The 24,369-nt window shown below is 39.8% G+C and overlaps 1 protein-coding gene across 1 annotated transcript in view; it reads left to right on the top strand.

Moving 5' to 3' along the window:
- Positions 1-24,369, top strand: part of UTP20 (UTP20, small subunit (SSU) processome component, homolog (yeast)) — a 120,546-nt gene that overhangs the window by 39,008 nt on the left and 57,169 nt on the right. The window contains exons 19-25 of the mRNA XM_006871125.1: positions 3,277-3,353; positions 9,102-9,181; positions 9,420-9,663; positions 14,242-14,430; positions 20,885-20,975; positions 22,752-22,837; positions 23,401-23,526. Of these exons, the coding sequence (XP_006871187.1) occupies positions 3,277-3,353; positions 9,102-9,181; positions 9,420-9,663; positions 14,242-14,430; positions 20,885-20,975; positions 22,752-22,837; positions 23,401-23,526 (893 nt within the window). The remainder of the gene's footprint in view (positions 1-3,276; positions 3,354-9,101; positions 9,182-9,419; positions 9,664-14,241; positions 14,431-20,884; positions 20,976-22,751; positions 22,838-23,400; positions 23,527-24,369) is intronic.

Below are 24,369 nucleotides of genomic sequence, written 5' to 3'. Positions count from 1 at the left end.
TTTGGATCCAGAGAGGGAGAGGGACTGTGGGCTGAAGACATGGGGGGTGGGGGTGGGGGTAGGGAGAAGTGTAGACGACGGGTTTCTAGGATATACCCTTTGGTAGGAAGATGATGCATGGTGGAGATTGGAACCATGGCAGTGAAATAATATACGATGGAATGAATGTAAAACTAAAGTTCTCTCATGTAAACTATCATATAATTCACAATGAAACATTAAAAAAGAAATAAGATTTATAGCTTTGGGAACCTTAGGGAGTTGAATGTGTAAGAATTACAGATAGGGACTTGAAGAAGGTGCTTCAGTGTAGAAAGATACATGGTATATTCTAGAGAGCACTGGGAATCATACTAATACTGTGTTTACTGTATACTCAACGAGCTGGCCAATGTGATCCTCACCTTAGTTTCCTTAGCTGGTTGGTGTTGTTAGGTGCCACGGAGTCAGTACCAACTCATAGCAACCCTATGCAGAACAGAATGAAACACTGCTTGGTCCTGAACCAACCTCATAATTGCTGCTACGCTTGAACCATTTGCTGTTGCCCACTGCCAATCCATCTTGTTGGGGGTTTTCCTCTTTTTTTCCGACTCCCTCCACTTTACCAAATATGTTATCCTTCTCCAGGGACTGGTCCCTCCTGACAATATATCCAAAGTCTGAAAGACAAAGTCTGGCCATTTGGGCTTCCAAGAAGCATTCTGTCTGTACTTCTTCCAACACAAATTTGTTTGTTCCTTTGGCAGTCGTATTTTCAGTATTCTCCTCCAGCACCATAACTTAAGTGTATCAGTTCTTCTACGATCTTCCTTACTCATTGCCCCACTTTCACATGCATATGTTGTTGTTGTTAGGTGCCATCAAGTTGGTACTGAATCTTAGCGACCTTATGCACAGCAGAACGAAACACTGCCCGATCCTGGGCCAGCCTCACTATTGTTGCCACGCTTGAGCCCATTGTTGCTGCCACTTTGCCAGTGTATCTCGCTGGGGGTCTTACTCTTTTCTCTGATCCTCCACCTTACCAAACATGATATCCTTCTCTAGCGACAGGTCCCTCCTGACAATATGTCTGAAGTATGAGAGATGAAGTTTGGCCCTCTTGGCCTCTAAGGAGCACTCTGGCTGCACTTCTTCCAACATAGATCTGTTGGTTCTTTTCGCAGCCCATGGCACTTTCAATATTTTCCTTCAACACCATAGCTCAAATGCATCAGTTCTACTGACTTCCTTATTTACTGTCCAGCTTTCACATGCATATGAGGTTATTGAAAATACCATGGCTTGGGTCAGGTGCACCTTAGTCTTCAAGCTGACATCTTTGCTCTTCTTCTTTAAAAAGGTCTTGCGCAGCAGATTTGCCTAATGCAATATGTCTGTCAGATTGTCAGTTTGTCATACTGTGGTGCTTGTGAGTTGCTGTGATTCTGAAAGCTATGCCACCGGTATTTTAAATACCAGCAGGGTCACTCATGGTGGACAGGTTTCAGATGAGCTTCAAGACGAAGACAGACTAGGAAGGAGTGATGAACTACTGAATATTTAGTCACTGAAAACCTTATGAAAAGCAGAGAAACATGCTTATGAGGTTATTAAAAATATTACGGGTTGGATCAGACACACGTTAGTCCTCAAACTGACATCTTTGCTCTTCGACATTTTAAAGAGGTCTTGTGCAGCAGATTTGCCTATGCAGTACATAGTTTTGCATGAGTGTGGATAGCTGAACAAAGTAAAATGAAGTCTTTGGCAAATTCAATCTTTTCTCTGTTTATCTTGATGTGTTTTTTTTGGTCCAGCGGTGAGGATTTTTGTTTTCTTTACATTAAGGTGCAATCCATACTGAAGGCTTTGATCTTCATCAGGAAGTGTATTAAGTCCTCTTCGCTTTCAGCCAGCTAGGTTGTATCATTTGCATATCGCACATTGTTAATGAGTTTTCCTCCAGTCCTGATGCCATGTTCTTCTTGATATAATCCACCTTCTCGGATTATGTGATCAGCATACAGATTGAAACAATACAGTACCCTGATATCTGTCAGCCCATGTCCTTGTCTGAATCCAGCTTGTACCTTTGGCAGATCTCTGTCATTGTACTGTTGCAGCTGCCAGTTAGCTGTCTTCCAGATTTCTTGGCCAAGATGAATGAGTACCTCCAGTGCTGTATCAGATGAAGTCCAGTTTCTCAGATGTGACCTCTGTCTGCCACCAGACTATAGCTCTCTTACTTCTTGCACCCCAACTCCAGCTGTACAGAACTGCCTGCCTCATGAGCACGTGTGGCTATTTCAGTCGCCATTCTTGTGCTCACCCTGCTTCCTTGGATTGTGTTATCCTCTCATCTGCCTTCCTTGACATCTACATTGCTTGGGACTCAGTTTAACTTTCTCTGTGAAGAGCCTCTCCTGACAATTTTGCCTGCCTTCAATGTTTGCCCCAGTGGACCCGACCCTGCCTCCCACCGATGCCCTCGTGTCCATTTGTCTCTACTAGACTATGTATCTCTTGAAGCCAGAATGTGTTTGCAGTGATCTCTGTGTCCTTAGCACTTAATTTGGTGCTTGTGGAACATTTGAATAAGTGAACTGTGCTGAGTCAGGAACTCATTCCTGTTGTGACAAGCATTTTTTAAGTAGAAATCATAGCCTGCTAAGGCTGAAAAAGTTACTGAGACCATCCTATAAAATATGCCCCCCACCCCCAGCTGCAAAGGGGCCACTGCAGTAAGCAGTGAAAGTATAGGCCACATCTGAGAGCCTGGGCTTCATGTGATAAGCTGGAGATGTTTGCATGTGGGTCCTTGCTAGTTAATCTTGTCACAGTTTCTGCCTGGATTTACCATTCTTGACTTAAAGGTACCATTCATTCATTCAACAAATCTTTATGGGCTGCTTCTTAAGTGCCAGGCACCGACGGAGGAGGTCTGGTTGTGCAAGGAGAATCAAAGCAGATGGAGATTCTGTTCTGAGCTTCAGCTGCCAGCTGCTGGATAACAGAGCTTGGTACTCTAAGTTCTTCATTAGATGGAGAGCAGTTTTGCTGTGTCCTGTTAGCGTTAGTGATTCTTCTGTGTTAAGCAGCAAATGACATTTTGGGGAGAGGAGAGCTTGTTATACACTGGATTGGTAGCTACAGCTTTCTTTTCTTAAACTCCATGCTGCTTTTCAAACCTCAGGTTGCCCAAGTCCGGCTTTTTCTATTTCAGTGCTTCTGTTTCTGCCATTCCATTACAGTTCATTATCCGTTTACTAAACTAGTTTCCTGTCATTACAGGTGCCGATTCGTTATTTATTAGGCATGTTATATGTTAATTTCAGTCCTCTCTGGGATCCTGTCATCGAGCTCATAAGGTAAGCATGGGCTAAGCGGATGAAGCTGTTTTGGTTTAAGTATTGTTGAATGATTGTGCTCCTAGGTGTGGAGTATTTATTTGTTGTTGTTGTTGTTGAGTACCCAAAATGATCTGTGGGAGGAGATGAAGAACAAGGTAAATGATTATTTTTCTTACTTGATATCACCACCACTTGTGTTAAGGTGGCTTTTCATGTAGTGTCTTGTGTGTTGCTGTGAAGCAACCAGCAGAGTCACCGTGGTGGACAATTTTCAGTGAAACTTCCACTCCAAGAGAGAGTAGGAAGAAGAAGGAAGCTGTCTACTTCTGAAAAATTAGCCTTTGAAAACCTGGTGAATAGCAGTGAAACGTTGTGTGACATAGTGCCAGAAGCTGAGCCCGGCACTCAGAATAGAGCTGCTCCCTCAAAGTAGAGTTGACTTTAATGATGTAAATGGAACAAAGCTTTCGGGATCTTCATTTGCTGGTAGGGCATGACTCAAAATGAGAAGAAAACTGTAAACATCATTAAGGAAAATGGTAGTCATTAAAAATGAGATGGAACGCATCAAAATAGATATACTAGGCATAATGAGCTGAAATGGACTGGGATTGTCGTTTTGAATCTGACGGTTCTGCTGGGTGTGGTGCTGAACCTCAAGGTCAGCGGAGCAGTCCAAGCTCACCAGCCGCTCCTCGGAAACCTTATTCAGGGTCGCTATGGGTCAGAATTGACTCAGTGGCACTTAACAACAACAGCAATGCTGGGAATGACAAATTGAAGAGCCATGGCATCCCATTCACAGTTAAGGTCTGTCTTGAAGTACAGCACTGTCAGTGATAAGATGATTTCCATACACCTACAATGAAAACCTTCCAACCTGTGGAGCTCATTTTCTGGCACTATATCTGACACTGTTTCTCTGCTATTCATGAGGTTTTCAGTGACTAAATATTCGGAAGTAGTTCATTACTCCTTCTTTCTAGTCTGTCTTTGTCTGGAAGCTGATCTGAAACCTATCCACCATGGTGACCCTGCTGGTATTTAAAGTATCAGTGGCATAGCTTTCAGAATCAGCAACTCACAAGCCACCACATTACAACAAACTGACAGATGAGTGGTGGTACAACCTTGCTTGCTGAAAGTGAAGAGGATTTAAAACATTTATTGATGAAGATCAAAGAGCATAGCCTTTGGTATGGATTACATCACAATGTAAAGAAAACAAAAATCCTCACCACTGGACCAATAAACAACATTCTTATCAACAGAGAAAAGATTGAAGTTGTCAAGAACTTCATTCTTCTTGGATCAATTAACACTCCGGAAGCAGCAGTCAAGAGATCAGACAACGTATTGCGTTAGGCAAATCTGCTGCACGAGACCATTTTAAAGTGTTGAAGAGCAAAGATGTCAGCTTGAGGACTAAGGTGCAACTGACCCAAGCCATGGTATTTTCAATAACTTCATATGCAGAGGAGCTCTGGTAGCGTAGTGGTTACAAATCAGGCTGCGAACCTTAAGGTCAGTGGTTCGAAACTTACCAGCCGCTCCACAGGAGAAAGATGAGGTGTTCTACTCCCGTAAAGATTTACACCCTCGGAAACCCTGTACAGGGTCGCTATGGGTCAGAACCGACTTGAAGGTACTTAACAACAACAACGACATATGCATGCGAAAGCTGGACAGTGAATAAGGAATACCGTAAAAGAATTGATGCTTTTGAGTTATGGTGTTGGAGGAGAATATTGAAAGTGCCATGGGCTGCCAAAAGAACCATTTCGGAAGAAGTGCAGCCAGAGTTCTCCTTGAAGGCCAAGATGGCCAAACTTCATCTCTCATGCTTTGGACATATTGTCAGGAGGGACCAGTCACTGGAGAAGGATATCATGTTTGGTAAGGTGGCGGGTTGGAGAAAAAGAGGAAGACCCCAACGAGATGGATTGGCCAAGTGACAGCATTGATGGACTCAAGTGTGGCAACGATAGTGAGGTTGACCCAGGAATGGACAATATTTCATTCTGCTGTGCCTAAAGTCGCTATGAGTAGGTCCTGACTCAGTAGCATCTAACAACAACAGCAATGAAAACCAGTTAATACAACTATTATGCAAATTTATTCACCAGTCGCTAATGACAAAGATGAAGAAATTAAAGATTTTTACCAACATCTGCAGTCCAAATTTGATCAGACATTCAATCAAGATGCATTGATAATTAATGATAATTGGAATGCAAACGAAGACAGCTACTTTAGTCAGCCCACTGAAAGAAATCCATATTGTGCCCATTTCAAAGAAAGGTGACCCAGCAGAGAGCGGGACCCTACTCAGAGAAGCAGTGATACCTGAAATGGAGGCAGAGATGATGAATTGGAGCGATGGAGCAGCTGGAGACTTTAGATCTAGAGAGGGAGAGCGACTGTGTGCTGAAGACCTAGGGGGTACAGGGGAAGGATTGCAGGGTATACCCTTTGGTTGGTTGATGATGCATGGAGGGGATTGTAACCATGGCAATGAGACGATATACGATAGAATGAATATAAAACTAATGTTCTCCCATGTAAACTATCACATAATTCACAATAAAACATTCAAGAAAAAAAAAGAAAGGTGACCCAACACAATATGGAAATTGACCAATATTATTAATATACAAGTAAAATTTTGTTGACAATAATCCAAAAATGGTTGTAGCAGTACATTGGACAGGGAGCTGCCCGAAATTCAAACAATTCAGAAGAGGATGTACAACAAAGGAAAACAGTGCTGCTATCAACTGGATCTTGGCTGAAAGTAGAGAATATCAGAAAGGTGTTTATCTGTATTTCATTGACTAGGCAGAGACATCTGACTATGTGGATCATAGCAAATTGAGGACAACATTGCAAAACATGGGAATTCTAGAACACTGAATTGTGCACCTGTGCAATAGACCAAGAGGTAGTTGTTTGAACCAAACAAAGGAATACTGAGTGGTTTAAAATCAGGAAGGGCATGCATCAGGTTGAATTCTTTCATCATACTTATTCAGTCTATATGCTTAGCAAATAATTTGAGAAGCTAGGTTGAAGAACCTGGCATCGATATTGGAGGTAGGCTCATTAACAGCCTGCATTATGTAGATAACACAACCTTGGTTGCTGAAATCAAAGAAGACTTGAAGCAGTTAACTGATGAAGTTCAAAGACCAAAACCTTCAGTATGGATTGTTTTTGTTAAGTGCCATTGAGTTGGTTCCAACCCATAGCGGCACTGTATAGGGGTTTCCAAGGAGCTGTTGAGGAATTTGAACCACGAAACTTGTAGTTCAAGCTGACCTTGTGGTCCAGTGCATTAACCCACAGCATCATACCAGTACTCCTCAATTAAAAAAAAAAAATCCTCATAACTGGACCAGTAGCCTTGGGCAAATCTGCTGCAAAAGGCTTCCTTGAAGCATTAAAGTGCAAAGATATCTTTTTGAGGACTGAGGTGTGCGTGACCCAAGCCATAGTATATTCAGCTGCCTCATATGCATATGCTAGATGAACAGTAAATAAGACTGAAGAAGCACTGGTTCTTTTGAATTTTGATTCTGTCAAAGAATATTGAATATACCATGAATTGTCTGAAGAATACATCTATCTTGGAAGTACAGCCAGAATTCTTCTTAGAAGGGAGAATGACAAGACTTCTCATACATGTTGTCAGAAGGCATCAGTCCCTGGAGAAGGACATCATGCTTGGTAAAGTGGATGGAGGATCAGTGAAAAAGAAGAAGACCCCTCTAACAAGATGGATTGACACAGTGGCTGCAGCATTGAACTCAAACGTAGCAATGATTGTGAGGTGCAGAACTGATGTTAGTGTTTCATTCTGTTGTACATGAGGTCGCTAGGAGGTAGAACCAACTCATCAGCAGCTAACAACAACTTAATATCTAGTTTTCCAGCAGTTCAAATATTGTATGCATTTTTCTTTAGAGCATTGAGAAGTTTTCCAGGACATTAGAAGGACTTTCCCTTTTACTTTATATGATATTCTATATTGTTGAATTTTTTATAGTAAGAAAGTATTTTGCTATAATTGGTTAATTTTTTTGCAACTTTTTATTATGAATTGAGTGAAGGTAAACAGACAAGATCATCAGCTTTACTTTCAAACAGTCATAGATTTTGTTTCACCTCAATGATTCCACTCCCCTCCCTATAACAACACTTATCTTGCTTCTACTCTGTGGCTTCCTTTTTACATCTTATTTTTCACAAATGAGCAAAGCAAAAATATTTGGTGTGTACTTACAAAAATATATATACTCCATTTAAATGTCCAAATGGCACATTTTGTAAGCCAGCCTCCTGCCCTCAGGCACACATCCTTTCTCAGTCCGTGGGCCTAGATGATTTTAATTACATATATTGAGTCATTGAGGCAAACTTTCATTTAAAAATCATGACCTTCAAAGAGTTCACAATAGAAAGGTCCTGGGTAGAGTGGGAGAAAAAGGTAGAACAAAACTTAAAATCATAAAGATCAAGGTTTCTGGTCTTGTAGAGGTTGGTGGAAGCCTTGAAATTGTACCTTTTAGTTACCTCTTTAAGCCTGAAACTGAACTCACCCCCATGGCTCAACTTTCAGCCGAACAATAGTCCTGTAAGGTGAATACTAACCACTGGAAGGTACACTCATTTTAGAATAAATCAACTAGAGGAGATCAAAAAGCAACATTTGCTAAGGATAAAGCTCAGAACGTAGGAAGGGACAGGCAAGTAGAATGAAATGAAGTAGGAAGCCTGCTGTTACATTGTGGGATTGCAATCAGTGGCACAAAACAAGATGTGTATAAATTGCTGTGTGAAAAGCAGTCTGCTCTTTAAGCTTTCACTAAAATCATGATGAGACACTATAAAAAATAACTTTTAGAATCCGTGCTTTTTAGTATAAAAATCCCTTAACTCTAACCTTAATAGTCATGTAGAAAATGCATATGAGAGGGCTTCAGAAGTTTGTGGGAAAATTCCGTTATCTTTTAATTCCATTTCCTATTGTGCTTATTAGAAGACAAAAGGAATCTTGACATGTGTGCTACCAATAGCCACTGTCAGAAATACTGGGTTTTCAATTACTGGATGTTTGTCATGGTTCACCAAAGCTACCTGAGTTATCTTTTTGATTGAGTGTTGATGTATTTTCCATGTGTAGTCCACAACATACAGTTCATGTCTTCTGTAAAGTTTATGCATATTCTTAGAAAATAACCCTCCACCCCAAAGTAATAATAATAAAAAAATTTGAGATAAAGTTGGTACTAGAGTATCAAATTAATATGAATGTTTTATATAATTCATCTCGTTTCTCTTATCCAAGTTCTAAAAGGCATATTTCATGCAGTTAGTGCTTCTTTTGCCTTATGTTAATGATAAATGTCTTTTCCGTGTGGTGAAGGGAAAACCAACGTATCAAAATTGGCCTTGAAGGAACTGATTACTCTGGCCAAACACGCTTTCTCCTTCCCTAATGGCTCATACCATGTACCTCTTACTCCTAGACCCAATCCCGTTTTTGTACCTTTAGTCTTTTATAGGAATCTACTTACATACTTATAAAATACCCTCCAGTCCTTTATGACTATAAAAATAATTTGTGCTCAGTCAGCGTAGAGATTTGAAACGTTTAACAAAGGTACCTGATTAGCTTTTCAGTTATATTATTTTCAGACTTTTTTTCCTATGAGATATCACAAAATAAGAACTATAACAGTTTCTTTTGGTGACTTTTTCTCTTAGTTCTCATGCCCACGAAATGGAAAATAAGCAATTCTGGAAAGTCTACTATGAGCATCTAGAGAAAGCAGCCATGCATGCCGGTATGTAATGGGGCCTAAGAGGGCTAGGAAGAAAAGTGGTTGTTGAAATGTCTCGGTTTTACAGATCAATTGCATATGAAATTTGGAAACAGAAATGAGAAGTGTATTGCCTTGGAAAACTTGAATTTAGTTTATTAATTGCTTCTTTATGGTACTAGAGAACAAAATGCTCTCTTTTGAGGAAACACAGAACAAATGATAACATTTCTCTGTGGTTACAGTGATTTTTATCTTGCAGAGAAAGAGCTACAGAGTGAGGAAACTTCTGAAGAGCAGTCTATTGGAGACGGAAGTTGGGAGCAGGCCCAAGAAGGAGATGTCGGAACTCTTTATCATAAAGAGTTAGCTTTGAGAACCGAGTGTCGGGAAAGACTGGATCATACCAACTTCCGATTTTTGCTTTGGCGAGCTCTGGCAAAATTCCCAGAGAGAGTAGAGCCACGGTCCAGGGAGCTTTCCCCACTTTTCTTGAGATTTATCAAGTAAGTTGTTCTGTCTCCTAGGATTATGTCCTTAATATGTGATGAGGATGAGAAGGTGAAAACCATTCACCTTTCAAATTTATAAGCTGTTCTGTTAAAATCTGTTGCGTTTTCTGTCAGATCGAAACTAAAGTACTTCTTTTCACTGCCTAATTTTACATGAAACCAAATGTCACCAGCCCATAAATGGTACTAATTAAAAAAATGAATGTTGTAAAATAAGAAAGGCCATATTAAAGCACATCAGTGTACAAAGGGCTTCTTATTTCTTGCCATGTTGTTCATTGTTTCATGATTACCTAGGGCCTAAGGATTTTTCCCAGTAGCCCAAGCCCAACCCCAGTAGCCTTCTTCTCCCTGCTTCAGGAGGGCACATGGCATTGTTAGAAGCCTCTAGGTGTTTCTCATGATGATGAGTAAAGTCTTTTCCAAGAATAACAAGAACTTTCTGGAGCATTGCTTTGTTCTGACTGGATATACTGTGTGAATCTGATTGCGTTAGAACCCTAAAAATGAGGTTTGTGGTATATAGAATAATATTAAACAAAAGTGTGAATTCCAAAAATATTTCTTTACATGGGAAAGTGCTATGGAGTTAACATTAAGCAGACTACAAACCATAACGTGCCTGGCTTGTTTAAGGAACAGCAAGGAGATCTGAGTGGCTGTCACAGAATGATCCAAGGAGAAGGTGGTTACAGATACGGTCAGAAAGTCATAGGAGACCAAATTGTGGAGGATCTTTAAATGATAATAAGTTCTTTGGCTTTTCCTTTCAGTGAGGGAGGAAGTCATTAGATAATTTAAGCAGAAGGATGAAATAACTTACAGTTTTCTTCTTCTGAAAACCCACCCAGTGGCTCCTGAGGAGAACTGCCGTCTACTCTTGTAAAGTTTGTAGCCTACACACACGGACTCACTGTTGAGTCAAAATTAACTCAGTGACACCTAACACAACAAGAAGTCTTTGGAAGTATTTTTCAACTGCTTTCTGGAGAGTAGACTACGGGATGGCAGTGGTGAAAGCGGAAAACCAGTTAAGAAGAGATTACAAAAACCTGGACAATAAATCATGATGGCCTGAAAAAAGATTATATTAATGGTGATTAGAGAAGGTTGGAGTCTGTATCTGTTTTGAAGGATTTCAATTAGATAAATTTTGAAGGGTCCTTCAAATAGATCAGCCTGCAGGATTTACTAACTAACCACATGTAGGGTGAGTTGGTGTTTGGGTGTGGGGTAGGAATCCAGACTGCCTAAAGTTTTGACCTGAGCTATTGGAAGAAGAGCATTACCAGTTAACAAGATGGTGAGAGATGTAGGAGTTGTACGTTTGTGAGGGAGGATCAAAGTTCATTTTCAAATGTGCTAAGTTGGGGATACTGACAGATATCCAAGTCGAGATGTGTGGTGGTGGGTGTTGTTAAGTGCTGTTAAGTCAGTTCCAACTCTATAGGGTTTCTGAGGACTGGCTGGTGGATTTGAAGTGCCAACCACGCGGTAAGCAACCCAGTGTTTATACTACAGCTCCACACCAGGATTCCCGAGATGTCCGGTAGGCAGTTGAATTAGGAGCTTAGAGTTCAAGGTGGGTATTTGGTCTGTAGATAATAAATTTGGGGTCATTAGCATAATTTGACAATATTTAAAATCATGAAATCAGGAGTGAAGTCACTTGGGATGTGAGTGTAACGAGAAGAATCATGTAATATTTAGTTGGGAAATGTGGAACCAGGAAAGACGGCCAAGATGAGTGATCAGAGCCATAGAATAAGATCCAAGACTGCTTGTAGTCCTAGAGATCAAGTGAAGAGAATATTTTAAGGAGGGAGTAGTCAGTTGCATCAAATGTATCTGAGAGGCCAAATAAGATAAAGAGTAAGAACTGTTGGCTTTGGAAGTAGATGTGGCCTTATCAAGAGTTGATTTGATTAGTCTGATAGGGATGAAAGCTGATCAAAGGACTCAAGAGAGAAGGGGAGGAAATGGAAACAAGTGAGGTTCATGCTTGTTGTGAAAAAGAAATAGAAAAATTAATATAGGTGAAGGAGATACTGGGACAGAACAGTGAGAACTATTGTTGGGCTTGTTTTTGGTTTTTTTAAGATTTATGCAACATGTGTGAATAATGTCAGGAAGTTGGGAATGATCCAGAAGAGGTTGGTGATACTAGAGAATAAGAATCAGATTGCTAGCACCCTGTCTTTGAGAAGGGAAGAGGAGACAAGATCCAGTACATAAGTGGAAAGTTTTGTATGAACAAAACTGTGCAAAGGTTTTTTTATCCTTAGGCTAAGAGGTAATCTATTTCTTTCTTTGGGACAAAGATGCTGGCAGGTCGGTAGATACAGTCGTGGGAGAAAAATGATTTTTTTCATTTTTCCATACTTCTCTGGGGGGTAATATTTTTATAAAATGAGAATAATGATATTTGGTCAAATAAAGTTTTGAAGGTCAAATAAAATAATGTCTAGCAGTCTTGTAAATTGCAGATATAAACTAGTACTAGTGGTGTAAGTAGAAGATGAACGTCTTTATTCTCCAGGTTCTATCCCAAAGAAATAAATAGATTACCTTTTAGCCTAAGGATAAAAATCTTACTCAATAGTGCAAGGTGCTGTGGGGGTAGGGATGGAGAAGGAGCCTGTAACAGGAAGTGGGTTCCTAAATTTAAGACATAAGAGACTAGTTGAGAATACATATTTAAAAATTAGTTGGTACTATCTGTAACTAATGCTTTTATAGATGATCCAAACTAGTAAAAATCCTAAACGTCACCTTCAATTCTTGCTTTGAAATATATTATTAATGGGCTTTTGATAGAGCATGGAGAGGACTAGGAATTTGTATTTCTAAATCAATTCATGTGAAATTAGAACTAGTTTATGGATCCCTTATAAGCATTCTCTGAGAAAAGCTAAACAGGAGCATAAATGAAATACTACGATGACAACAGTATTCCGACCGTCAGTGACATTTAATGAGCCTGCATACTTTGCATGATGATCTCATTTAATAAATGAATTAATATGTGCATGGAGATAGTTGTTGTTAAGTGTGGTTGAGTCTGTTCTGAGTCATAGAGACCCTGTATAGGGTTTCCAAGGAGTGGCTGGTGAGCTTGAACCGCCAACCTTGTGGCTCAAACCAACCTTGCAGTCCAGCTCATTAACCCACAGGACCACACCAGGACTCTGTGCATGGAGACAGAGTTTTAAAATATCAAATCTGATTGAGTTTTGAGCATGTAATAAAACTGCTATTGGATGGGTGGTGGCACAGTTTGTAGCTTGTGGAACTACGTAACTCATTTCATTCATTCATCTGTATCCTGCTAGTTGAGAATACAAAGTTAAAAACGATATTGTCTGTTCTCAAGTTGTGGTTTAGTTCAGTAACCTGGAATCTAGCCTTTATTAAAGGAGCCCTGGTAGAGTGGTGGGTTGTGTGATGGATTGCTAACTACAAGGCCAGCAGTTCGAGTTCAGCAGGTGCTCCTTGGGAGAAAGATGAAGCTTTCTGCTCCCATAAAGATTTACAGCCTCAGCATACAGCATTGCTATGAGTTGAGGGCACACAGCCAGCCAGCCTTTATTAACCTGGAGTTCTTTCAGGCACATGGTATTTTATCAGTGTGTCTTTGAGTTAGGACTTTTAAATCTGCTTGGTCAACCTCCTGACACATCTCCAGCCCACTGCCATGCTCACAATAGATAACAAATGAGTAATTGTTAAATGAACAAATGAAAGTGCCACGGTAGCAGTGAGCCAAAATCGAAGGGATGAAATGACGTGAATGCTGACTTAGTACTGGTTCAAGGGAAGCTAGTTTAGGAGAGACAAAATAGAATGGTAGCCCCATCTGCTATCAGCCTGTATCTCAGCCCTGAATTTTATGATAGTGCTATGTTTTTTAAATGGCCATTGGCCAAGTAGACTGTATCTGTGGAAAGTGACCAGCATGACCCTAACGGCTATCCAGGCAGCCTCTGGGTTATGAACAAGATCTGTTCCTAACTGTGGCTTTAAGTGGATAAGTTGGAGGAGGAGTATGCGGCTCTCGTTTAGCCTTACTTTAGTGCAAGAAAATTTCAGCCTTTCCAGTGATTTTAAAGCTCCACATAAGCAAGTGAAGGTGATTGGGTGAAGAATTGGTTTCTAGTAGGGGTTGGTTCAATCATTTCAAAGTAAGGGCATGTTAAAACGCAAGTAGGAGTTGCCTGTAAATTGTTCACAAGCTGGGGATTGCCTAATCCATCCCTAATTGAGGCTCTAGAGACAGGAAGACTGATTTCAGTTCAGTTCGAAATAGACTTCAAATATTTTCAGCAGTTTAAAACAGCAAATGGGATGTCTTCTGCACTGCAGTTGGTTGAGTGAGTGACTTGTCATGTAGGGTATAGAAGAGGGGCTGAATCAAAAAGAACAGTGTCATCTAAGAGTCTTGACTCCATTGTCTGATGATGTCTGCAGTGTCTGATTCTGTGATCCATGGACTTTCATAAACAGATCTAGGACATTTCAGGTGAACGTGCAGGCCTTCTGTCACATAGCGTTCTCTTTTTTCTTCCACTGCAGCAATGAATATTACCCAGCAGATCTGCAAGTGGCTCCAGCCCAGGATCTACAGAAAAAAGGCAAAAGGGTGACAGCAGAGGAAACGGAAGAGGAACCAGCTACCAGAGATGATGAAGAGTTGGAAGAAGAAGAAGAAACACCCCAAGACGAACCCACACAGAAAAAGAAGACAAGAAGAGCTGCAGCAAAGTAAGTTCAACACTGCTCAGCATTTGTGGATCCATAGTTCTAGGGAGAACAGGAGAGATGTCAGGTGATCTCAGTGTGAAATAGTCCTGTGCAGGAAGAGTGACACGGTGGTTATTTACAGTGGGTACTACATCTCTACGTCACCTGAGATAAAACTGCCCGCCATCTCTGAAGTGTTTGGGGTGGTTGGTTGGTCTTTTCTTTTGGCTAGTCACAGGCTGTTAGAATTGGAGGGCGTTTCTGTGGAAACCTGGACACTTAAATGGTCTTTGTGACCTTCGTCATTGACTTTCACAGTCCTGGGGCATTATGTTTGTGTGCTGGGAACACATAATGGAACATCTTTTCTCTTTTAAATAAACATGTCAGCACTTCTCTTCTGCCTTTTGACTTGTCTCCTTCTGGTTACTTCTCTGAGTTATTCATTTGCCTACATTGTCAGGAAAAGAAAAGAAACGATCTACTGTCAAAAGTTATGCTAACTCACTCGAAGATTGTCTGAATTGGGTGCAGTCTCAAAGACCCACTGGTTGGTAATACTGTGTCACTGGAACACTTTAGATCTCAATTTGATATGCCTATTTCTTAAGTATTTCCGTGAGCCATTTATTCATTCATCTACTCAGCAACTGTACTAAACACCTTTGTGCTAGATGCTAGGATGACAAAGATGAATTTTACACCCCGTGTGTGTTGTAGGAGTCGTAGCAATGCTATGAGAGAGATCGTTTTAAAGGAGTCAGGGGATCACATGGATTGTGGCTGAAACAATGGCCTTCAAGATCACAGGACTGGGTAATGCTTTGTTGTGTTATACCGAAGGCTGCCATGAGTTGGAGCCAACACAGCAGCACCTAATGACAACAAAGGGAGCACAGGGAAAAAATTACTTGAATCTGCTTTGAAAAAAATTTAGGAACGATCTCTAAGGTATAGAGCACCTTTGGAGCTGAAGGATGAGCGTTTACTAGGCAGTTGGATGGGGAAGGACTTTCCAGCTATTGGAAATGATGTGTGAAGTGCTCAGACAAGAAAGATTAAGGCCAAGTTCCTTGAAACTATAATTCCTTCTCTTCCTCTGCCTTCTGACAACTCTTAACATTCTGCCCTTCTACTTTGTCCATGTCAATGATTATTCTTCTCGTCTTTATATCTTCCAGTATAATTTCAAGCAAAACATTAGCCTTTAGTGCATGTTTGTAGAATAAATGAATAAGCCATTTATCCACTTGTCCCTTTTACTTTCCCACCTCTGGACCTTGACCGTGCCCCTCCCTCTTTCTGCAGTGTCCTTGCCTCATCTCTGAGAGGTGGAATTCTCGTCTTCCTGTGAGACACAGTTCCACAGCTGCTCCTTCGCTCTTCTAAAGTAGTACCCTCTTCTAATCCAACAGTTAACTTACCCAACTCCAGACTTTATAACAGCCAGGTATGGAGTGTAGGATAAGCACTAGGCTGCAAGGTCAGTGTGAACCACAAGGTCAGCAGTTCAAACCCACCAACCATACCTTGGAAACTCTATAGAGGGTCAGGATGAATAGCAACTGATTTGACGGCACTTAACAACACAAACCTCTAGCACATGGGGAGAACATGGTCAGCATTTCTCAAGCTGAAAGAACTGAAGGAAAAAATCCAAGTGTCGGGTTGCAGTATTGCACCTGACCCAAGCCATGGTATGTATTTTCAACCACCTCATGTGCAGTGAAGGGAGCTTTGGTAGCGTAGTGCTTACGAATCGGGCTGTGAACCTCAGGGTCAGCAGTTCGAAACTAACAGCTGCTCCGCGGGAAAAAGACGAGACTTTCTGCTCCCATAAAGGTTTACAGCCTCGGAAACCCTGTACAGGGTCGGTCGCTATGAGTCGGAACCGACTCCACGGCACGTAACAACAACAACAACATATGCGGTGAATAAGGAAGACCATAGAAGAATTGCTACATTTGAATTATGGTGTTGGCAAGGAATATTGAAAGCACCATGGTCTGCCAGAAGAGCAAACAAATCTGTCTTGGTAGAAGTGCAGCCAGAATCCTCCTTAGAAGTGAGGATGGTGAGTCTTTTCTTCTTGTACTTTGGACATGGTATCAGAAGGGACCAGTCCCTGAAGAAGGACATCATGCATGGTAAAGTGGAAGGTCACCAAAAGAGGACTACCCCCAATGAGATGGATTGATGCAGTGGCAGCAACAGTGGGCTCAGATGTACTTACTCTTGTGAGGCTGGTGCAGGACCGAGGAGTGCTTCATTCTGTTTTATATTGGCTCCCTGTGAGTCTTGGGGCTTGATCGCACCTAACAACAACAGCTTCTCATGAGCCTACTCCTTGCATTAAACATTAGTGTTTTATGTATATGTCTCTTGTCTAAATCATAAACTCTTTAAGGATAATACTTCAATCTTAATTTTTCTGTCCTTACGACTAAACCTAGAATTGTGTTAAAATATCCCTCACTGAAAATGTAAATATATTTATATCATCATGTATTTCTGGTGCCATCTCAATATACTAATAAGCAGAGATTAAAATCTTTTGTGGAACCAGCTCCTCATTGGGAGAGATTTATTGAAGGTGTGTAAATTAGGGCCAGTTCCATTTAGCAATTTAAATCCACACATCACAAATCCAGACTCATTGCTGTCAAGTCGAAGCCAATTCATACTGATCCTGTAGGACGATAGAACTGCCCCATAGAGTTGACAAGGTTGTGGCACTATTGAATAAGCATGTCAAACTCACCAGCTGCTCCTTGGAAACCTTATCACTATGAGTCAGAGCTTGACTCAGCGGCACTTAACGACGACATTAATGTGCTATGTATGAGCTTTGGTGGAGCCCAACATCAGTGTTCATGGTATGAAGACAAGACAAACTTATTGTACCACTTTTCTGTCACAGAGACTAATTTCAAAAGTTACCTTGGGAATGTATTGCTGTTTTGAGTACTCTGCTTTTGGTTTAATTTAAACCATCATAAGCACATCCTCTTCCTGCTCATCTGTCAGTTGATTGTACTCTCATAGTTTTGTGTGTTGCTGTGATGCTGGAACCTGTGCCATAAATATTTTAAATACCGGTATGGTCACCAGTGGTTGACAGGTTTGAGTAGAGCTTCTAGACAGACAAGGAAGAAGGAGATGCTGACCCCTTCTGAATGGATAGCCACTGAAAACCTTATGAGTAGCAGCCAAACACTGTCAGATATAGTGGAGGAAAATTAGACTCTCAGGTTGGAAGGCTCTCAAAATACGGCTGAAGGAAGAGGTTCCTCTCATGAGTAGAGTTGACTTTAAATGACGTGAATGGAGCAAGACTTTTGGGGCCTTCATTTGTTGATGCAGCACAACTCAGAATGGGAAGAAGCAACTGCAAATATCCATTAATCACAACATGGAATGTATGAAGTACAAATGTAGAAAAATTGAAAGTCAAAAATGAAATGGAATTTTGTCTGGTATTGATCAAACATGAGATCAAGATGCATTGATAATTATTGGTGATTGGAAAATGAAAGCTGGAAACAATGGCTGGGTCTGTGTTTGGAAAATATGACCTTGTTAGTAGAAAAGATCACATGGTAGGATTTTGTAAAACCAATGACTTCTTCGTTGCACATACCTTTTTTTCTACAACATAAAAGGTGAATGTACACATGGGCTTCACCAGATGGAATACACAGGAATCAAAATGACTTTATTTACAGGAAGAGAGATGGAGAAGCTCAAGATCATCAGCCAAAACAAGGCCTGGGGCCAACTTTGGGATAGACCATCAATTGCATGTCTGCGATTTGAGGCTGAAACTACAGAAAATTAAAACAAGTCCACAAGAACGAAACTATGACCATGAATATATCCCTGAATTTAGACAGCATCTCAAGAATAGTTTTGACACATTGAACAGTAGTGGCTGAAGAGCCGCTGAGTTTTGGGATGCCATTAAGAGTATCATACAGGAGGAAAACAAAAGATGATTAAGAAGACACGAAAGAAGGAAGGGACTAAAGTGGATGTCAGAAGAGACTCTGAAAACTTGATTTTGAGTGAAGAGATAAAGCAACCAGAAGAAATGAAGAAAGAACTGAACAGAAACTTTTATAGGGCAACTCTAGAAGATGAAGTGAAGTATTATAATGAAATGTTTAAAAATCTGGAATTAGAAAAACAAAAAGAGAGAACGTACTCAGTATTTCTCAAGCTGAAAGAACTGAAAAATTTCAAGCCTCAACTTGTGCTATTGAAAGATTCTATGGGGAATCCTGGTGTGGCACTGTGGGTTAATGCTCCAGACTGCAAAGCCATTTGAACTGCAAGGTCAGTGGTTCCAGCTCACCAGCTGCTCAGAAACGTTATACAGGGTCACTATGGGTCAGAACCAACTCGATAGCACTTAACAACAACAACCTGGGGAGTCCTGGTGTGGTGCTGTAGGATAAGCACTAAACTGCAAGGTCAAACTCATCAACTGCTCCTGAAAAACCCTATACAGAGTCTTTAGGAGTCAGAACTGACTCACTGGCACTTAACAACAATAGCAACAAGTGGGGAAAATCCTGAATAACGCAATAAGCATGTAAAGAAGATGGAAAGAACATACAGAGTCACGGTACCAAAAAGATTTGGTTGGTTGTCAACCATTTCAAGAGGTAGCATATGATCAAGAGCTCATGTTACTGAAGGAGGAAGTCCAGGCTTGCACTGGAGACATTGTCAAAAACAGGTCTTCAGTAACTGACAGAATATCGATTGAAGTGCTTCAACAAACTGATGTAGCACTGGAGAGTCTTCAGTTACAGAAAAAATTGGAAGAGATCCATATTTGTTCCCATTCCAGAGAAAGGTGACCACACAGAATGTGAAAATCATCTAACAGTATCATTAATGTCACATGCAAGTAAAATTTTGCTTAAGATATTTCAAAAACGGCCACAACAGTACATGACAGAGAATTGCCAGAAATTCAAAGTGGATTCAGAAGAGGACACAGAACTAGGAATTTTATTGCTGATGTCATATGGTTCTTGGCTGAAAGCAGAGTATACCAGAAAGATGTATACCTGTACTTTATTGACTATGCAAAAGCATTCTACTGTGTGAATCGTACAGTCTATGGACAACATTGCTAAGAACAATTCCAGAACACTTAATTGTGCTCATGAGGAACTTGTACATAGACCAAGAGGCAGTTGTTAGAACAATAGACGAGGATACTGAATGTTTTAAAATCAGGAAAGGTGTGCACCAGAATTGTTTCCTTTCACCATACTTATCCAATCTGTATGCTGCGCAGATAATCCAAGAAGCTGGATTATATGAATAAAAACATGGAATCAGGAAGAAGATTCATTAATAGTGTGTGATTTGCAGATGACACAATTTTGTTTGCTAGAAGTAAAGAGGACTTGAAATGTACTTACTGATGAAGATCAAAGACCAAAGCTTTCAGTATGGATTGCACCTCAATGTAAAGAAAACAAAAATCCTTAACAACTAAACTAATAAATGACATCATGATAAAAGGAGAAAAAATAGAAATTGTCAAAGACTTCATTTTGCTTCAATCTACAATCATCATTCAAGGATGCAGCAGTCAAGAAATTAAAGACGTATTACATTAGACAAATCTGCACCACAAGGTTTTTTAAAGCATTCAAGAGCAAAGATGTCACTTTTAGGACTAAGGTGTGCATGACCCAAACCCTTGCATCTTCAGTCACTTCATATGCAGGTGAAAGTTGGACAGCGAATAAGGAAGATTGTAGACAATTCATTGCATTTGAATTCTGGTGTTGGAGAAGAATATTGAAAGAATTTGAATCTGTGCATCATAAAATCTATGGATGACTTAAGAAAATGATGGATAATATTTTTCATGAACTGTCAGAAGAACACACAAATCTGTGTTGTAAGAAGTACAACCAGAAAGCTCGTTAGAAACGAAGTTGGTGAGTCATCATCTCCCGTTCCTTGAACATGTTTCCATGAGTGACCAGTCCCTGGCGAAGGACATCACAGTCAGTAAACTGGAGGGTCCGTGAAAATGAGGAAGACTCCCAATAAGATGTAATGACAGTAGCAGTTACGATGGGCTCAAACATAACAATTGTGAGGATGGCGCAGGACCAGACACTTTCATTACATTGTGCACAGGGTCACTATGAATTGGAACTGATTCAACGGCACCTAACAATAAGCACATTCTGAATCATTTTTCTGGAGGTAGATAATCTGCATTTCAGGGAGAGGTCTGCCAAGGTTTGGCATTTCTGGAGAACAATTTCCTAACTGCAAATCATTAAAACTTACTTGACTAGCTAGCTATGGAACTATAGTGAACATGTTTGGAGTACTTGCCAGAAATAATATAATTTGTGGGTAAAATCAGCTTATGAAAATAATCTCTAACCTTTAATTGTCTAACACCCTCTTTCTGTTTTGTTTTGGGTTGTTTTAGGCAGTTAATTGCTCATTTACAGGTTTTCTCTAAGTTTTCAAATCCACGGGCCTTATATCTGGAATCCAAATTATATGAGCTGTATCTTCAGGTAAGTCAAACAAATTCTTGGAGCTATAATTCTATGTGAAGTTTACTTTGTCATTTTCTTTGTGTATGTAACTTTCACGTTTCTAATAATCATGGGTTGAGTTTTATTTACTGCCTTTTATTATCAGTATCTATAAAATCTCTATGTCTTTGGAGGTTGCAAACATCACAAATGAACTTACAGATATATTTTAATATATACATATTTAAAATTACACGAAGCCATGCAAGTATTAGAGTTACAGGGACTTGAACAACTTGGCTTCCAATTAACCACAGGCACTTCTGTCTGCATGAAACAGAGAGCAAGCTCACACCAGAGCCCTGGTGTGGTGCAATAGGGTAAGCACTGGACTGTTAACCACAAGATCAGCAGTTAAAACCCACCAGCCACTCCTTGTAAACCCTATACAGGATCGTTATGAGTCCAAGCTTACTCGACAGTACTTAACAACAACATAGGCCTCGACTACAGTCTGGTCAGCATCAGTGTGGTAACAGTGAAGTCAGAGTAATAGCAGCTCTCAGGTGAATACACAGCTCAGTTGCCGTACGTTGTTGGTATTGAACATTGCCCTCCTTTTCTATCTGTTATGCCTCCCGACATAGGCTTCATTATAGACTAGACCATAGCCTTCTGTACACCAGTGATTTGAATAGTTATTCATAAAATTGGACATCTGTGACTGAACATCTGCAAGTGTTAACTTCAACAAATTACATGCTGCCGCACTGTATGTAGTACCAACAATAAGATGCAAACAGACAAGCCTTAAAAATCCACATGGTTATAAATTTGGTTCATTGTAACTCAAATACGTCTTGAGGCGATGACTACCTGTATAGCAAAGTATTAATTATTTCGCCCTCTTAGAAGTGCAGGATAGGTGAACACCTTTTCTGCCTTCATGGCGGATATAGGATTCCAGTGTCTACTCCATTGAGAAGATGTAGGAAGTTGGAATGATAGTCTTTGCAGTCACAGTGTGTGTATGACTTTGAACTCCAGAAAAGATCACAGAGAAAATTTATTGTTAGGAACAGAGTGAGCATTGGATGTCATTCCAGGCCACTTGGTGGAATAAAATGTTCATCTTCTGTTGGTTGTTTTAGATTAAACTTATGTCAATTTAGCAGATGGTGTGGTGCTGTGGGCTAATGCGTCAGACTGCAAAGTTGTTTGAACTGCAAGGTCAGTGGTTCAAGCTCACCAGCTGCTCTTTAGAAACTCTATACAGGGTGGCTGTGGGTCGGAATCAATTCGACGGCACTTAACAACAACAACAACAACAAAACTACGCCAGAACTCAAACTCTCAGTTGTTCATAAGAAACAAAGACCTGAACCTACCTCATTTGAGGATTTTCAGAACTAGGTCTTTTTTTCCTGGCAACCTGTTGGCTGCTTGTTACCTTCAAGTATTACAAGAGATTATCTTGATTCGTTGAAAGTATGTAAATGACCAGCTTTGTTGGTTTAAATCCAGATTCATGTAGAGATTTGGCCATGGCCAGTTCTGTTTAGGGGGAGATACAGACATCAGAGTGTTGCTTTCATTGGCTTCTTTGTGTATATTTTATTTACCCTTTCTTCTACCATGAAAATGGAAAGTTTGTTGTCAGATACCAGCTTTAACTTTTCTATAAATTTTAATTTGATGAGATCGAATTTAGCAAATAAAAGTCAGTTGCTATCCCATGTTATATGTTGATTTTTATTAAATTTAATAAATTATTAAAAATTAATTTTCATTAATTTTTCTGTAAAATACACTTAGTTGTTGCTACACCAAGATCAAACGGTACAGAAAATAACCTTGGATTGCATAATGACATATAAACACCCTCATATCCTTCCTTATAGGTAAGTTATTTAATGTTAAAGAAGTTTTCTTTCTTTGGCTGATTTTTATCTTTCTACATTGACAGGCCCTTGTAAAATAATTTTGTAAAAGCCTGGGAAATTTACCTCTTTACTAAAGTAACCCTAATGCTATTGTCAGGCAAGAAATGAAAACTGGAACTAGGTCTGTGTTAACACTGGTTCTCCATACATAATAAAGTAGAAAGGACACTTGTAGTTGAAAAATATGTATTGAGGAGGCTGTATCATTTTACTCTCCTTCTAATTACAATGCTGTAAAATTGTGGTTACTTAGGGAATCCTGATCATACTCTGAGAACTGAAGAAAATCTGTGTTCTTTGTTAAGTAGCTGAACTACTAAGTCAAATCACTTATAACCCCTTTTAACTTTTTAAAATTTGAAAGCCTGTCATTTTTATGCGCATTTTCCTTTATGGATGTCAATGAAAATATGAACTACTCTTTAAGACCTTATTTTATTTAAGCGTGTTATTCTGCTTTTGCATTTTGTAAATTGTGCTGTTGATTGCTCAATGAGTCTTGCTCTGTTCTGTGTTTAAAGGGAAAATTTGCTAAGATTGCTTGAAGACAGAAGCTTTAAGGAAGAAATTGTGCATTTTAGCATTTCGGAAGATAGTACAGTAGTGAAATCAGCCCACCGAGCAGATCTTTTCCCTATTCTAATGAGGTATTTAAGTTTTACTGTTCAGTAATGGTAAAAGTAATGTATTCCAGTTTCTAAATATCATGTGACATTTAATCTTAACACTTTATAACACAAAAATGATCCACAAATTATCTAAAGATCTTATTTCTTAGATATAAGGAAGAATACAAAGATGATCAAAATTTCCTGTTATCAAAAATTTGGAGAACGACTCTATGAATTTTGAGTGTTAAATTAACAACTTTTATCATGTTTAGAAAATAGCTTATATTATTAGGTTACTTGGAATTTTATCAAGAATTGATGTTGAATTTTATGAAAGTTTGTCTAATAAGGTTGTATTAATATAGTGGTGGTGGTGGTGGTAATGTGCCGTGGAGTCTCATAGCGACCCTATACAGGGTTTTCGAAGCTGTAAATCTTTATGGGAACAAAAAGCCTCATCTTTCTCCCGTGGGACAGCTGGTAGTTTAGAACTGCTGACCCTGAGGTTAGCAGCCCGATTCGTAACCACTAAGCTACCAGAGCCCCTTTATTAACGTGGTGGTTGTTAAGTGTCGTCGAGTCAGTTCTGACTCATAGTCACCTTGTACAGGGTTTCTGAGGAGGGTCTGGTGAGTTTGAACTGCTGACTTTGGGATTAGCATTCCAGTACTGATTCTACAGTGCCACATCAGGACTCCACTGAAGTGGCTGTATATGCTTTTTTGTCTATGACTGTTGATCTATATTATTAATCTATATTAATTAGATTTTAATAATGCATCTCTTGAATTCCTGTAATAACCCTTATTGATGTTAGTATTCTTTTCATACACAGCTGGATACTATATTTAGAAATGCTGTGTTGTATGTTTATAGGTA

This window comes from Chrysochloris asiatica, unplaced genomic scaffold (genome assembly GCF_000296735.1).
Source record: "Chrysochloris asiatica unplaced genomic scaffold, ChrAsi1.0 scaffold00160, whole genome shotgun sequence".
In the NCBI taxonomy this organism is placed as follows: domain Eukaryota; kingdom Metazoa; phylum Chordata; class Mammalia; order Afrosoricida; family Chrysochloridae; genus Chrysochloris; species Chrysochloris asiatica.
Note: the sequence above shows the minus strand (reverse complement) of the source record. Positions and strands in the feature narration are given on the sequence as shown.